Source organism: Leuciscus leuciscus (assembly GCF_965113295.1).
Source record: "Leuciscus leuciscus genome assembly, chromosome: 13".
Classification (NCBI taxonomy): Eukaryota; Metazoa; Chordata; class Actinopteri; order Cypriniformes; family Leuciscidae; genus Leuciscus; species Leuciscus leuciscus.
The window spans coordinates 21,788,040-21,806,315 of NC_138737.1; the positions used below are offsets into that span (position 1 = coordinate 21,788,040).

At 36.8% G+C, this 18,276-nt stretch overlaps 1 protein-coding gene across 2 annotated transcripts in view; it reads left to right on the top strand.

Moving 5' to 3' along the window:
- gfra2a (GDNF family receptor alpha 2a) overlaps nucleotides 1-18,276 on the top strand; it is an 85,268-nt gene that overhangs the window by 37,027 nt on the left and 29,965 nt on the right. For both annotated transcript variants that reach the window (XM_082187505.1, XM_082187504.1), the window contains exon 4: nucleotides 10,131-10,536. In XM_082187505.1, coding sequence (XP_082043631.1) covers nucleotides 10,131-10,536 — 406 coding nt within the window. The remainder of the gene's footprint in view (nucleotides 1-10,130; nucleotides 10,537-18,276) is intronic.

Below are 18,276 nucleotides of genomic sequence, written 5' to 3' on the forward strand. Positions count from 1 at the left end.
TTTGTGATTCACTTTGTCTTTATTGCCTCAAGCATTTTTCTATTCTGAGTTCAGCATTGGAAATGATTGGGTATATTTGCCAGGCTAAGTCCTTTGGGGAGATGAAGCGATAGCTACATGTTGCGATGATCTGACAGCATGCAGAGCCAATGATAGCACTGAGTTCCTCACACCTGGCATTGGAAACATAGAGATTTCTGGCTGACATTAGCAAAGACACTCACACCAATTCTGTGTTGTTTCAACCCATGTTTGGGTCAAATATGGACAAATACAACCGTTGGTTTAAATTAAAAAGGTAAAACATATAGGTTAATTTAAACCAACGGTTGGGTTTGTCCATATTTGACCCAAACAAGGGTTGAAACAACCTAGCATTTTTTAGAGTTTACTGAATATGTTCAGTTCTTGTAGCTCATGTTGAGTTTCCAACCATAGGCAGAGTTTGACATTCGAGCCAGGGGGGGCAAAAAAAAAAAAAAAAAAAATCATTGTAGCAGCTGGGACCTATAGAAGCTTGTTTCCGCCACTGAATAATAAATAAATAATAATAATTGCGACCCCTATAAAGTCGCAAAATGGGAGATATAAAGTCAGAATTGCGTGATATAAAGTCGCAATTGGGAGATATAAAGTCAGAATTGCGTGATATAAAGTCGCAATTGCGTGTTATAAAGTCAGAATTGTGAGATATAAACTATTCTGAGGTAAAAAAAAATAATAAAAAGTCCGTCTTTTTTCCCCTTAGAATTTGACTTTTTATCTCACAATTGCGACATCACATCTCGCAATTCTGACTTTATTTCTCAGAGATATAAAGTCAGAATTGCGTGAAATAAAGTCGCAATTGCGTGCGTGATATAAAGTCGCAATTGCGAGAAAAAAAGTCAGAATTCTGACTTTATAACACGCAATTGCTACTTTATTTCATGCAATTCTGATTTATATCTCTGAGAAATATAGTCAGAATTGCAAGATGTCGCAATTGTGAGATAAAAAGTCGCAATTATCTTTTAAAATGTTTTATTTTGTGGCGGAAACAAGCTTCCATAGGGACCTGCATGGCCTATCAATTGGGGAACTCAGCACTAGCACATACTGTATGGACAAAACAAACATGCTAAATAAACACATATTTATTTTTAACCCAAGAAAAAACAGTAGGCTACTAGCCTAGAAATCTAGACGCACCCTAGCGGCAGCAAAATTATTTTGCAGCCAGGGTGGGTCTAGCAACTCTCAATAGACCTTTTTGCTGCAAAAACCTAAATTGGGTCAGGCCAATCACGTCGTGTATAGAGTAGGCGGGGGCGGGCTTAACATATGACGACAGAGTTGCGACGGTTCCTGCCACTTGAAAACAATGAATGACAGCTGCTGCGGATGGAGAACAGCGGTCTTTCGAATCGGCTTTGAACAAAGCGGAAAAGAACAAAGAACGGCACTTAAGTCATTCTTAAAAAAAGGAAGATGTGTTCGTAGTTTTGTCGGCCAGATTTAAAAGTTGAATCTATCAACTAACGTTAGCTCCGCTGTTGGGAAAACGCTCTGGTTGGTTGAAGCGCTGTCCTATTGTGTGCAGAGGGAATTTGAAAGACAGCCGTTTATCCCACCCATCAGATTGACCGTGTCTATGGTGAGTTGCCAGACTAAACATCTTGATGTACGTCTGGCTTGCCAGGCTAGTAGGCTACAACAATACAATCATATTTGTAAACAGGTAGAACTTCGCCACTTGACTTCGCATCGCATCTTCGTTCGGACACAATTAGGATCAATGAAATGTGGACCACTTTTGCACTGTTAAAATATTATCTTCAACCAAAACGAAAAGATTTTTAAGGTTTTTCTTTCCTTTTTTCAAAACACATTGTGGCAATGAGAGTGATTAAAAAAACAAGTTATATTTCGTATTTTGTTGTACTTCATGAAACATTTAAAACATTTTGAGAGGGAAAAATGAACACAATACTCTCCACTTTTGAAACATATTGAACAGCATATTGAAAGCAGTGTGTTGAGTTTCTCCAGCTTAAGCAGTTATTTGGCAGAGAAATAAAACTTACAGACCTATAGACATTGTCCAGACTAGTGCAACAGTAATTTTCGTTTTTTGCGTCCTGCATATGCGTCGATAATGGTCTCAGGTGAGAGCATAGGGGTGAGAGCTTGGGCGTAATGTCGCTTTCGATGTGAAGTCACATGACCCAGAGCCCCAAATGTTTTTTTACTAAAGCAGTAGGCCTATATGAAATCAGATGTATTACCTACCACCATTTAGTTGTTTTGTGTTATTTAAAATATTTATAATATATCTTTTTTTTTTTAACAATGCAATTTAAAAAAAAAAAATGTTTTAAATGCAATTACCCGTTTCACCAGGGGGGGCAATGCTCCCCCTGCCCCCCCGCAAACTCCGCGCCTGTTTCCAACTTACAAAATGTTGAGTTTGAATTTAGTACATTTTTGAAAGCAGTTTCTTGTAATTATTATCAGTTATAAAGGGCAACTTTACTTTAGATTATTTTTGTTCTTTTTATTTTATTGAACAAATTGAGAAAGAGTTGTAACACCGGTGACACTATCACAGTGGCATATTCTCATAGTTAGTGTCAATATCAAAATACCTACCCCTGATCAGATAAATAATCAATAAATATCCCCATAATCAATAAATTAAAACATTAAATAATAATAATAATAATTCAATAGAAATCTATCATACAAATACTAAACAATGTAATACTAATGATATGTTTAAATATATAATATGACAAATAAGCAAATTAATAAAATTTTCAGCCGTTGAATTATTAGAAAAACAATGCACACCTGAGGTGGAAACTGTAAGTTGATCTGCTCCAAGAACAGCACCGCTATTATCTCGCTAGTGAAAAATGTCAAGTAGATTTTAAGTTGTTAAACTATTTGACTGATAAAATCGTCAGAGCAGTGCTAGCAACACGTTTCTGTGCAAGTGTGTGTCTGTACTATATGTGTGTGCATTACTGTGTTTGAGGTGGAAAGAGCGGGTGAAGAGAGTGAGAGCATCTGCTTTCCATATATAATAAAACGTAATGTTGTAGCAAAAAAACATGGAAATAATTTGTCGTTTTTTATCCTATTGTTTAATATATTTATTTGCTTGGTCAGTTTCGTTGTGGGTTTTGGTTCTTTTGCTGTTGTAGACTGTAAGGTCCTTTGAAATAACCAAAACCATTTGGTGAGATGATATGGAACTGTAATGCGGTCAACACCTGCCTGGATCTACTTTAGCCGTGCATTTACCGGAAAATAATTGCACACGTTAGAATGTCCGTCAACCAATCAGATTCAAGCATTCAACAGCCCTGTAGTATAAAATGTATACGTGCAAAAAATATATATCAAACAGGAGTTTCTGGACTAAAAGTCAAGGGACACATAGTTTGATAATGACATTACATTACATTATCTGAGAACACAAACATTTTGACAAACTTGTGCAAAACTGTAAAGATTTTTTACAAGTTACAGTGTAAAACGTAACCTTCAGCCACTGAGACCAATTCCCTCTTTCTCGTCCCCCTTCATTCCCTTCAAAGGGAAAACACTGTTAAACACCCAACACAACCTCAGTTCAAGACATTGTTATCTTCTCTCTTCTTCCTATTTCCTTGCACATATATTATTTATTTCCCCTTTACTGCTGGCTATATTAACTGTAAAAGCACATTTGAAATTCATACTTCACCGTTGCCTTTGTGCCCCTTCAATGGAGAAATGTAATGAGACTGTTTACCATGTGGCATCCCTGTCAGCAGGGCATGAGATATGGTCTGCGTTATACAAACAAGCCTGGGTCATAGCCACTGATTATTAAACCAACAACAAGACTGTCGCTTTGTGGTCCCTGCTGATGCTAAAAGTTTGAAAGTAAACCGGTTTTAGACTTCAGAAATGTCCACACAAATCAAACAATTCATAATAATGAGGAGACACATTTTCCTGGATGTTTTTGAGATAAAAGAGATTATTACTGTAACTTTGAACAGTCAAAACCTCCTCTCAGTAAAAAAAAAAAAAAAACAGTTTACAGAAATTCACAGCAAAAACTTGTTTCATACTTCTGCAATAGATGAATACATTTGAATGCACAACCTCCTACATTTGCACATCATCAACACCCATTCTGTGTTTCAGACTATGACAATGATGAATAAACACTGTAACGGTAACACTTTACAATAAGGTTCATTAGTTAACATTAGTTAATGTATTGACTAACACAAACTAACCATGAGCAATACATTTGTTAATGTATTTGTTAATTGTTGTTAACGTTAGTTAATAAAAATATAGTCATTCATTGTTTGTTCCCATTGCATTAACTAATAGATGTTGCAATTAACATAAAAAAAGATTAATAAATGCTGTATAAGTACAGTTCATTATTAGTTCATGCTAACTATTGTAGTTAACTAATGTTAACTAATGAACCTTATTGTTACCACTGTAACAGATGTATTGCTTATTTCTATTAGTTAATACATTGACTAACATTAACTAATGGGACATTATTGTAAAGTGTTATGTATTTTTATAATTTCTTTAAAAAATATATAGAAGCAATTTAATTCCTGAGGTCAGTAAGAGGATTGAACATTGTAATAAAAATCATATTATAAGGATTATTTTGTTGCCGAATTGTTTTTATTAATTTATTAATTAATCTTATAAGTGAACCTCAGGGACCCATTCTGTTACAGCAGACTGAAAAAGTTTGGATCTCTCTTTCCATCGCTGCTTTTCTCTCTCTCTTCCTCTCTCTCCTAAACAAGTATTATAATAGAAGGAGATAATGAGTAATGAGAAGTAAAGAAAGGCCTCCCATTCTCCTCGCAGCAACAGTAGAAGCTAAAGACTTTCTAACGAGCTCACGCACCTCAGAGGAGATTACATCTAAACTGTGGCACTTCTCCTAATTGCAATCAGCATAGTCAGTGCCAAGAGCTGTGAATAACCCAGACTGAACCTGCTGTCCCTTTAGCAGTCCATTACACAAATTGTGCATTATTCACACATTATATGCCCGTGAGTGATCTGTAGGTAGCCTATGTGTAGTATGAGTATTTGCACATTAAATAAACCCACATGCCTTATAAACTCAAACTAATTCATTAAATTATACTGGTTATAATACAGTATTTGTGACCTTTGGTCTACCGGCAGGTCATTTTTGGTCACAATTTGTTTTACAGGTTACAGAATTACTGGGCTCCCTCCAGCATTCTTGCTTGAGAGGAAGAAAAGAAAGAAAAAAGCTGTAAATCCTTTTTATTCCATTGTCATTTTCACTTTTATTTTATCTCAGTATGGAGTTTTTGTGACCCAAATGGTTCTCTCTAGAGGAGGTTTATGGTTTTCTATTTCTCTCTGATGCCAAATAAAATTCCAAGTGTCATTTGATGTCATGACTTGAATGTAAGGAACGTATTGGTTCAATTCACTAAAACAGTTGCACCACTTTTGGCACGGACTTTGGGCTACTGCGGATTCCTGTATTTGATATTTGCAGGATATCTGAACATCTCCCAATATTTTGTCCCATTTCCTTCTGTTCGGTTCCTATCCCTTCTTTAACCAGGCAAATGTTTGTGCATGCTGAGCGCAGTCTGTGCCGCAGCATCCTCTGACCTCCAGACGCTGGACGCTTTTTTTATGTACATTCTCGACAACCAATTTCATACCTCATTTACGGCTTCTTCCTCCACTGTGAGACACACCTAAAATTGCTCTCTCACAAACACACACACACACACACACACACACATACACACAACAAGAGACAGAGGACTATTGAATCAAATTTAGAAACACTCTAAAACCACACAGTATTTTTAGATTTGGGTAACCTTTGCTTGCCGCACATTCAGAACATTGCAAATGGCTTTTGTCGATTGAGAGTAAGAACTTTTAAAGGGCTATTATTATTATGGGAACACAAGATTGCACCAATTGCAGGAGACTTTCTCAACCTCGTAATGTTACAGGATACAATGAATTACAGGATACTTTTTTGACCTCAGTCTAAATAGCTGTCAGTTGCACTGCAAACATTTTCTTATTCAGTGTTTTTGTCATGTTTTCCAGGTTTTCCAATAAAAACCATCTAAACAAAATACATTTAAAACAATATTGATATTATTGTTAATATATAGTTAGGGCCTGATAGGTCCTTTACATTCAATTTTCAAGCAATCACATCATTACCGCATGACATAAGCTGATTGGCTTCTGCTGATCATGCTGCCAATGAGATTTCTTGCTCAACATTTAAAGAGTCTGGTTCAGTGTTTGCTGTAAGCTAGTCCTGCAGCACACTATCAAAGTTCCTCTGAAATCATCCACCTCCCCCAGCTCCACCTGCCTAGATCTGCTATTGGATTTATGGAAGTCTATTTATGCAGCAGCAGCATCTTACATGCTCACAGCATCATGTGTCACAATTCTGCAAGAGATAGGACCCAGATGCAAATGAGCAAATGAAGTGTGAACCAGTTCAAACAGGAGGGCAGGACAGACGACACGACGACAGGCAGAACGGATGACCACTGAGACCGTCAGTATAAGATGGTGATGACGAGAGTACAATAGAAGCAGCTCCAAAGGAAAGACCAGGCAGCAACACAAGGAACTCGTAGCTTGACGTAGATCTCAGATGTTGCACCAGTCTTGCCACCAGGTAGAGGCTCACAGAACCAGAGGCTTGACATAGGGGTTAGATAGCTGCACCAGTCAGTTAAGAGTCAGTGGCAAGGGAACTCAGGATACAGGGCAGGAACACACAGAAGAACATACAAGACGAGACTCAAGACAGACAAGAGATGGCAACAATTAAGAGAACCAAAATTAAACTGATAAGATCAATGACTAGAGAGACAAAAAACAGAAATATAAATAACAATAGCAAACTAATGAAAAATCTAAGATTTAAGATAAAAAATAAAAAAAACAAGCAGAGAAAAACAAAATAGCAACAAGGATACTCTGTAGTGATGTTACATTTGACACTGAAGCTTCAAAGCGTGTATCGAGTACGCAGCGCAATTTCTCATGAAGCTCCGTGTCGGAGCGCGTATTGTTTTCAGAGAAACACGTGATCAACGAAAAACAAAGCCTCACTTTCTTTCCAGTCATGTGAATGCTTCACTTTGCGTGTCGGAGCGCTTGAACCCAGACCACCACTCTACAGGTTTTTGGAAGTTTAAGTCCATTTACTAAATTTTTTTGTTGTTGTTGTTGTTGTGTAATATATATAAATAAGCCTACAGCCTATGTTACATGATCATATATTCTGACACATAAACAGCATAGAAACCATAAAATAATTAGACCAACATTTACTTGCATTAAGCAAAGTATTTTTATATCTGTATAGTATTAATATAATTGTTACATTTATTTTATTGCCACACTTTAATATGTGAATTATATTATCAGTAAACTGAACATTTAGCGTTGTCAGGCTTTTATTTGCTTAATGGATAAAACAACGGCGCTCTCAGCTGCTCATAAACATTGCTGCTATAAATTTGACCTGCCACAAGATGGCGCTGTTTTCGACACTCTTGGTGTTTCGAATCTTTTCCCGAAACATTCAGGGGAAAGCCTCAGTGCTTCATGAGGCTTCATTTGCCCATCCCTAATACTCTGATACTGGGAATAAAATATATATATATATATAAAAATAAAAAATGTAATAAACACTAGAGTAAGCTCTAGGATAATTTGACGAGCACAAACCAGAAAACACCACAAAGAACATTTACACAACACACCAGCAAGGACATGAGGGAAAGAGTCACAATTTAAAGGGACCAGAGCACATGAGGATCAGGTGAGCACAATTAGTAAAAACAAGGACTGGACAAGGACTAAACAAGGGGGCGGGACACGAGGCGGACATGGCAAACACAAACTAAGACATATGCTCATGCCATGTGCTCAAACACAAGACAAACATAGAAACATGAAACAAAGACAACACAGACAAGGCTGCCAGGGCAGAACCCTGACATCATGTCTGTGTATTTAGCAGTAGCAAGTACATACTAGCTCTGCAGCAGCAGCGATAATCAACAGCAGCAGCAGCGTAGAAGATCTAGTCCGCCAAGACCAAATACATTAATATTCCCATATTCAATAACATCCTTAAGCTATTCTGACAGTTGTTTTTACCTTTTTTAAGCTGATAGAAACTATTTTCACATGTATGTGTAAAACAAGAATATTTGGGGAAAAAACAACAATGGGGTGAGTTAACAAAAATAACAATTGATATGCAAACATATCAATATGGTTGTATTTTCAAATTCAGAGAGGATCAGTAAATGTACTTCTGGTGGGTTTTTTTTTTTGTCCTCGGGAAATGAATCTTGTTAAGCCTAAAAATGCTTGGGGAGTAAGGTTACGAGGAAGAGAGGCTTCATGCATTGATTGCACTTGCTACAAATTGTATTGATTGCATTCAGGAGTCCCTCCTGTATTTAACTGTAGTGATACTTGAGATCAGAGGCAATCTGTGTTATTTCAAATATCTGACAAATGCTTGTATTTGCTTCTAGCAGGGACGGCCATGCAAAATCACGAGTCCAGATCTACATCAAATGTATAAATCTGTAACACAGATGAGTAAGGATATGTTTGAGTCTTTAATAAGTAAGGATATGTTTGATGTAAACATTCCCATGTCTTATTAATGTCAGACTTTTGAACATGTGTTATTAATCATTGATTTGTAAATACAAGACCTCTGAGCAATGATGTCTACTCTAAAACCAAGATTACTCCCAACAAACATCAAGATAGTTATTAATATCAATCAGTTTCAAAATATCTTCAAAGGGCTTCATGAAAATCCCTAATGTTTCCCTGAGTCGTTTGCTGCCATAGCACGAGGTAATTTATATGCCGACTCCCTTTTTATTTACATAAATATTATATTTCCACTCATTTAGAGTAAACAGTTCAGACATTTAGATCATTAGCACTTTATTCATAAGTAACAAAAACCCATTCGGAATGAAATTCATCTTTTACTCTCCACAAGGGGTCTGATAAACCATCTGTTCTCAAAGTTATACCAACACCCACTGGGTTTTATTAGTTTCTCTCTCTCCCTCTCTCTCTCCAATCACCAGAGCTGCCGTCAAGGCTAGAGACGCCATTAGGGCAACATATCATTGCCGACCTTCATACACTTTTAGAGGTCCAGAACTTCCCCACAGTCTCCAGCTGACAGTTCCCCAATCCCCTGAATGCTTCATTCAGATGCCTTCAGCTGAACACTTACAGATGTCGCACAGCTGGATACATGCCCTTGTTTCCCTTTTCCCACTTTTTCTTTATCTTGAATGTAGGCTACTTATCGGATTGTGCACAGTGTATATATCACTTGAGGTTTCAATAATGTAAAGGTTTCAGGAGGGTTTTAGATAATTCATTTAAACATCTTTTGGTTTTAGCAAAGGCACAGCTAATGTTTCATGTCCATTCTTTTGTCAGGACCTTGTTCAGCCAAAAGGTCGGGATTACATGGGATAATCCACAGCGAAAGTGCATTGCCCATTCGAACTGATAATAATAAGATATGTTTCTTAAGCACCAAATCAGCATATTAGAATGGACACATATTAGACTGGAGTAATGGCTACTGAGTGTGTGTGTATATATATACACACACACACACACACACACACACACACACACACACACACACACACACACACACACACACACACACACACACACACACACAGAGATAACCCAATGTCCTCAGGTTTCAGGCCACTTTCCCTACATTATGAGGACATGCAGCTGTCCAAATAATTGAATCACTAAATAAGGATTATTATTATTATTATTATTAAAAATGAACAAATGCAGGATTATGTTTAGGAAAGCATTCCTATTAGGACATTGAGTTGGAATCAGATCAAAGAGTTCATTGTTGTGCTGGAGATGTCCAATACATCTGTGCAACTCTTTTTTCTTATGCACACCCACTCTTGATTCCCCTTTCACTCTCTTTATATCATTCTCACAAACACAATCTCACTTGTCTTTCCTGCTCTCTTCTCCTCTCCTAGGCATACATTCTGGCACAAGTAAAGGCCAGCCACACTGCTCAGATCCCAGCCGCCCATGCAACCCTTGTCTGGACGCCACCAAAGCCTGCAACCTCAATGAAAACTGCAAGCGTCAGCGCTCCAACTACATCTCCACCTGCACCCGTGCACAGACACAGAGCCAGCAACCCTCACAGTCTCAGTCACAGGACAGCTGCAACAGAAAGCGCTGCCATAAAGCCTTGCGTCAGTTCTTTGAGCGCGTCGAAACGCAATACACCTACGGGCTTCTCTTCTGCTCCTGCAAGGACCAGGCCTGTGCTGAGAGGAGGAGACAGACCATTGTACCCTCTTGCTCATACCTAGACAAGAGCAAACCCAACTGTCTTCTGTTGCGCAACACCTGCCGTATGGATGTGCACTGCAGGTAGGCAAGTCAATGCGTTTTATAATGTAGCCCTGAAATGAACTGACATTTATTCATTTAGCATATGCTTTTATCTAAAACCACTCACCAGAGATAGAAAAACAAGTGATTCATCCAAAGCCTGTAACGTAAAAAAAACACACAAAAAAAACAGTTTCCATAAATCTGCAACTCTTGAATCTTTATTTATAACCACAGCTCTACCACAATGTCGCCATGGAACAGTGACCACAAACTTATTACAGGGAAAATCCCCTTATAGGGTTTCAGGGATATGTCATCCAAAAATGAAAATTCTGTCATTATTTGCTTCTCCTAATGTCATTTCAAGTCTGTATGATTTTTGTTCCCCCAGTGGAACACAAAAGGGACCTTTTAATAATGTGCTTTTTGCTCTTTTACATGCAATAAAAATGAACCGAGACTTAAAAAAGCATCAAGCTTCATTAAGGACGTAAAAGCAACATAGAAGCATCATAAAAGTAATCCAGACCACTTGTGTGCTGGTTTTGATATTCTCTGCATTGTTACCTATAACATTTAAGTCATTATTCACTGAAAATCTTAAAAAATAAATGATTGTAATATGTGGCTTATATGGCTTCATAAAACTATTTTCGTTTCTATATATCATGCTAATTTTATACAAATGTATATGTTCTTTATCAATCAGTTTGACTTTAGAAGATTATAGCAAAGATATTTTAGAGACAGACCTTATTCACTTTCATTTTGTTTAAAAAAAAAAAAAAACTGTCCAAGATATTCTACAAAAACTCCACTCTTAGGTTGTAAGGATGAAAGAAAGTCATATGAGTTTGGAACATCTTTTGGGATGAACTGTTCCTTTAAGTGCCTTACTCAGGGCCTTAGTATGTGTGTTGTGCTCAAAGGCTCAATGGTGTCCGCTCACAGCTCACTCTTTGCTGAACCAGCATCCTTCCAGTTAACTGCTTTCATTCTTTAACCACTACAGCAAACCAGAAAACAGATGCTACATTTGAAGTACCTGTTAAATTGAACGTAAAGTAAATATTTTGATAATTACTTAAGCATATACCTTGCATTCATTTTCCATTAAATTTTTTAGGTTACTCCCAAAGCGTTTAATGTTGCTTTGAAATTAAAGTCTGCTCTTTCCCTCCACCATATTCTATTAGCGCCTTGAGCCTTCGCCAGGAATGTAATTGCAGACATTTTAAGAACCTTCTTTTAGAAACAGAAGAGACTTTCTGCTTAATTGACAAGACAGTGTTCAATTAGGCTGAACCGAACATTAGTACATCACTTTTACTGTGTTTCCCTGGGATTTAATAGCCAACCATTTTATTAACACAAGCCTATCCACTACCACTTACCAGTGGACCATTGCTGGATTACTTCAGTCAATACCTGTCAAGAAATCAAGCCTCTGTAAAATGAAGTTTCCACACAGATTAGTATCGGTTTTTTTTTCGTTTTTTTTTTTAAGTTTGTGTTTATTTTAGATTATTTTGTCTTTTCATTTTCATTTAGTTTTGATTTAGTAGAGGTTTTTTTGTTGTTGTTGTTGTTGTTGTTGAAATTTTAGGCTTGCCAATGTTCATTTAAAATCTTTTAAAACCGTTTAATGGTGTAATCTATTGCCATTTTCCTGTGCAATGCAGGTGGGCTGTAAAGGTTTCACATTTTTTTATGTACATGCATCAAAAACTAATATTAATTTGTTTTAGTTAGGTTTGTAGTAAAGTTTCATTTTGAGTTTAAATGCATTTAGTTCAACATTTGGTGCTGATACACCGAAGGAACGTAACCCTGATCATTCACAAGCCTGAAAGGCTCATGCTTATTATATGCAAATTACAGAAGTGGCATCGAACATGTATTTTGCTTTTAGTCCACATATGCCATGAAGCATCCTGGTGCTTAATCCACGGCTGCGCTGGAAGATGTGGGTGGATGAGCAGTTATCTGTAATTCTCGGCAATGTAGCAGAAATAGCCACATAGTGTGAAAAGCTGATATGTCGGAATATTGCATTTCAAAGAAAACTATTCATTCGATTTGATACACGCTAATGTCTTTCATAGACTGAGACAATTTCGTCTTGTAATGTTAACATGGCCTTTGGTAGTAATTTGCATTTAGCAATGATTGATAGGTTCATTGAACACATATACATAACCAAATGATCGCTGAAGCATTAATGCCGACAAATTATATGAAAACTCCCTTGAACGATTGAAAATAAATAATCACGCAAGGACACACATGTACACATTACTTATAGAACAGAACACACTGTTCCTGTTGTTGCTTTTAAATAAGTGAATGCGTAGTTCAAGTGCTCAATCTGGGAATCATCTGTACTGCATGTTTCCCTGCTGATTTTTGACTTTGAAGCCGTATGAAAGCACTTTGAAGGAGAGATCAGAGATGTAAGCTAACTAAGGATATGAAGCAGCATTAATGAGGATTTTTAAGGAGACTGATTTGTTCTTGTGTGGATGTGCTATTTTTAACATTAGTGCTCTGTTGGACCCGATGTATGCGAACAGTCATAGAGTCAAGACTGCAGAGGATGGACATAAATCTCTTCATTGCTCCGTGTTTTCGTGTGGAGGCACGTCTGTGGAGGTGTTCATGTGGGTGTGTGTTTATGTGAAATATAAAGACAGATAACGTTAGCGAGAAAAGGCCTTCCCTCTTGTTGACTGCTTCGTGTTTAGGATCAATGAATCGCAACAGGATTTACTTTTTCCCAATGCCACGCAAACCAATAGTGCTGCCAATTATATGTATAAATATTAATTACAGTGTAAAAAAATTATCAGGATTTTACAAATCATAAATTATTGTAAAAAGAATATCCATATTGTGTTGCAAGTGTGCTGTCAAATCGATTAATCACATCTAACATAAAAGGTTTTTTTATATATATAATATATCTGTGTGTGTGTATGTATGTGTATATATATGTACTGTATATATATACATGTGTGCGTGTGACCCTGGACCGTCTGTGGACTTATGACTGTGATCCAGGGTATACACTGTGTATATATATATATATATATATATATATATATTTATATATATATATATATTTATATATACATCTTTTGTGTGTGTGTGTGTGTGTGTGTGTGTGTGTGTGTGTGTGTGTGTGTGTGTGTGTGTGTGTGTGTGTGTGTGTGTGTGTGTGTGTGTGTGTGTGTGCATTTATATTATATATACAGCACATATATATATATATATATATATATATACAGCACATATATATATATATATATATATATATATATATATATATATATATATATATATATATATATATATATATATATATAATAATATATCCAGGGTGTGCGGTCCATATAAGCTGTGAATGCTCTGCATACCCAAGACATTTGTGGACTCGCTAATTAACAGTAACACTTTAAATTACTAGAAATTCCCTTGTTTGAGGCGTACCATAAAGCTTACATGATAAAATGTTAGTAATGCATATGTAACTCTCCGTCATTTATTTATTTGCCAAACGACGATCATTTTCTTCAAATCTGCCAGTTACGGAGGGTTTCAGGTAAGCACTCTGTTGTTATGTATCGTCATCATTGTCCCACGTTTTCAATGGTTTGCTGGCATACGGGTGATTTCATGCACAGGGAAAGCTGTCCAAGGATCGCTCGCGCATGACCAAAAATTTGCTGTTGCTGACAGATCTCGTTCAACAAAAATCACAATGTATTTGAAACAAAACTAATTAGACTAAATCAAGTGAAAAAAGTCATAACTGAAACTATTTTCATAGTATTTCATTTTCTCTATAGAAACATTTATTTGAATGAAAACTAAGGCTATAAACTTTTTAAGACCAAAGCAGACCTTCTGTAACTATCCAAGGCTGTTAATCGATAGTCTATACGTTTGTTATAGTCAAATCAATTTGCATTATTTCAACTTATTTTTTTAGAGAATATTCATATTTTTTATTATACTTGCATTCATTCAAATTATGTTTTACTTATATTTTATTTATAATAGGTTACTAATATGTATTATATTATATATAAACGCCCCAACACTATTTTCACATATAATTCTCTCTGCATTTTTACCAATTCGCCCATCTTGAATGACAGATCACTGTTTGGATTGGCGTTATTAAACATGAATGTCACAGGCAGCTTAATCCAGTACTTCAACTGTACCGGGCCGACTAACAATAAGCCTGCCTCCCCATCCATCTCCACAACCCCCATCCGTCCTCACATCATGGCTTGAATCCATTGCAGTGGAAATTGGCCTCACATCATCTCTCATTGGCCGTGCTGCGATCGGAGCTGTGAGGGATGGCTTTGTCTTAGCAGAGGAATACAAGATGAACTGGGTAATGAATGACACTGCGGGCTCATACAGAGCTTGACTATTTAAAGCCACAGTTGGCAGCCCCACGACCTCACTGATTCAACACTGTTTGGGTCAATAGCCTCATTCACTGTCTGTATCTCCTCCATTCAAATGTCACTTTAGGTCAATGGCTTTGGGTCTTGGCAAGGAGCATCTGAAATGTGTGTGCATTGTGTTATGGGGGACATGAGATCGAATCCTGGCTTGCAACATTTTCTGATCCTGTTACTCTTTCTTCTTCCCCTCATTTCCTGTCCTTTCTTCTGGGCTTAATTTGTGCCAGAACAAGACAGATCTAGATTTTAGTTGATACCCCTGGATGCCTCAGAAGGACATTTATGCAATGACTTAACACATTTGTTTAATGAAAATGTATGTATAATTGTAATAAATGTTGTCAATAATTTGCAATATAAAAAAAAAAATATATATATATATATATATAATATACTTTGTAGTATTAGATACTTTAATTTTAACATGATTTTGGTTAAAAAATTATGTATGGATGATAGAGTTAATGGCATTACATGTCTTCCCTCTCTTTTTGGTAGTTTGTATTCCTGCTTTCATAAAGCATGTTGAGCTTGAGTTGACTGCCCCTAACCATGCCCTATTTATGTCAATATGACACAACAAATTTCATTTGTTTTTTTAGCCCAAATCCTAGTCCTGGTATTATTCATGTTATGTAATAGTTTCTGCTGCGGAATAACTGAGCTTTTTAGCAAAACTTGTTCTTCATTTGGAGCTGCATTTTAAGCAGTTCAGCAGAGTGAAAGTTCACGGCATAGTTCATTTTTCAGAGGCTGAATAAGCAGCATGAGTACTGATATGATTTGTTTATTAAAGGGATACTCCACTTTTTTGGGAAATAGGCTCATTTTACAACTCCCCCAGAGTTAAACAGTTGAGTTTTACCGTTTTCGAATCCATTCAGCCGATCTCCAGGTCTGGCGGTACCACTTTTAGCATAGCTTAGCATAGATCATTGAATCGGACAAGACCATTAGCATCTCTCTCAAAAAAATTAGAGATATGGCTAGGAACTATACTCTCATTCCTGCGTAATAATCAAGAAACTTTGCTGCCGTACCATGAGTCCAGCAGGCGTAATGATATGACGCAGCGCCTGAAAATAGGTCTAATAGGTTAGACAAACTTAGTCCCGGTCACGTTGGAAGTTACCGAGCTGGGGACTATTTTCAGGCGCTGCGTCATATCATTACGCCTGCTGGACTCATGGTACGGCAACAAAGTTTCTTGATTATTACGCAGGAATGAGAGTATAGTTCCTAGCCATATCAGCCTAGAAAATCAAAACTTTTCATTTTCCGTCGGTCTTAGTACACGATGTAACTACAGAAGAGTCAAGTTTTAAATAGGAAAAATATCGAAACTCTTTGGTCATTTTTTTGAGAGATATGCTAATGGTCTTGTCCGATTCAATGATCTATGCTAAGCTATGCTAAAAGTGGTACAGCCAGACCCGGAGATCGGCTGAATGGATTCGAAAACAGTAAGACTCAACTGTTTAACTCTGGGGGAGTTGTAAAATGAGCCTATTTCCAAAAAAAGTGGAGTATCCCTTTAAGGTTTAATGTTCACATACTGCCTCAATTGACTTATCTAGAGTTTGTCTATGCAGTATTTGATGCAAGACTCAAGACTTTATGATTCTATTAAAGGGAAATCCACCTGACTTTAAAGAGCTTAAGCATTTAAACTGCCATAAAACATAACTGCAGCTTATATTTTATCGTGCTTTTGTGTAGACACTAACATTTTTATCTTTCTTGATGTGAGCTGGACTTTAATATGAGGCAGTATCACCACAATTATATTTGTGGAGGTATAAATGTAATTACAAATGGCAGTTCAGAGATTATATTTCTCTTATTGTTATGTTTGTTTTATACTGTCATTTTTGTGATTAATGTTACTGTTATTATCCTCTGGTGTAATTCATAGATGATGGCTTTTTAATTGATTTTTAAGTAGACGAATGGCTGTGCATTCCAGACCAAATTGTCTATAGGATTGTCAAAGAAAAAATAACAGCTTTAACCAGCAAAGATTTCTGGTCTTAACTGATTTGAACTGGTCTAGCTGGGTTTCAGATCATTTAGCTGATCAGTCAGCTAGACCCCCAGCCCGCTGACCCGCTTGATCCGTCAGATAAAGTGTTTCAGTATCTCCAGTTCTGATGTATTCAGAGGTCTGTTTTAGGATGATTGTTGTTGTAGCTTCTACTCTTTACTGTTGTGATTGGGAGCATTTCAAGCCTGCCATTTTCATTCCATATTTGAATCTGTGTCTATTGTGACGCTACACTGCTGACGGTCGTGACAAGCTAAATCAGAAACTGGTTGTGATTTTCTTTTCTTTCTTTTTTTTTTCTTTCTCAGAATGAAGAATGTAGTTTAAGGATATCCATCTAGCACTCTGGGCGTCCATTTGCTCTGTATCTGACGCAGTTGCTTGAGTGTTTTTGTTTTTTTTAGCTCCAAAAAACTTGCTTTTTTTTTTTTTTGTCCTGATTTATAGTACAGGAATGTTGTTTATCTGTTTTGATGGGGATTGGTGGAAGGCCAAATAGGAGCAGTCAAGACTGGTTTCGTGCATACAGTCCAGGCAAATAAAGCACAGACTGACAGGGTTAGCTATCGATCCCTCGACAATAGGAGCCGGGTCATGGTTCTGCTGGAGAAGTATGGATCTGACAGGCTTTCGTGCAGTAGGATGTGGTGTGTTTTCCAAACACGGGTAACATGCCAAATGAGCAGTCTGTCCCACTGCTGAGTTTATTTATCTTTGCACAGCAATTCCAGATGTGAGAGAAAGGCTTAAATATGCATGTTGCAGTAACTGAGGTAAGTGAATAAAAGAGTTATCAACAAATTTTCTAAGTCAATTTTCTGTGTTGACCCTTGACATTACAAGACACTCTAAAATGCCACAATGACTTACAAGAAGTTGCGTAGTGCAGCTTGATGCTTGCAGTCTACATAAGGGGCCGTTCACTAAGAATGTGTTCTTGTGTTTATAAAGGTGACATGCAGCACAACAGAATAAAAAAGTACGCAAGTATTTGAGATGTTTTAGCTTAACATAAATGTGGCGCTCTTTTGAAAAAGAAGTACACTTTAGCATGCTTTTAAACAGTACTTATTGCAGAAATGATATAGCCTACTTAAAAAGAATACACTCTCAGTAAGTGCACAGTTTAAATATAGTTTAAATGTATATTTAAGGCAATTAGCTGAACTTTAGAGTACTTTTTTGAACCACTTAAATACATTTATATGTGTAATTTTATAATGTCTTCTCTTGTCTTCTAAATGTAAA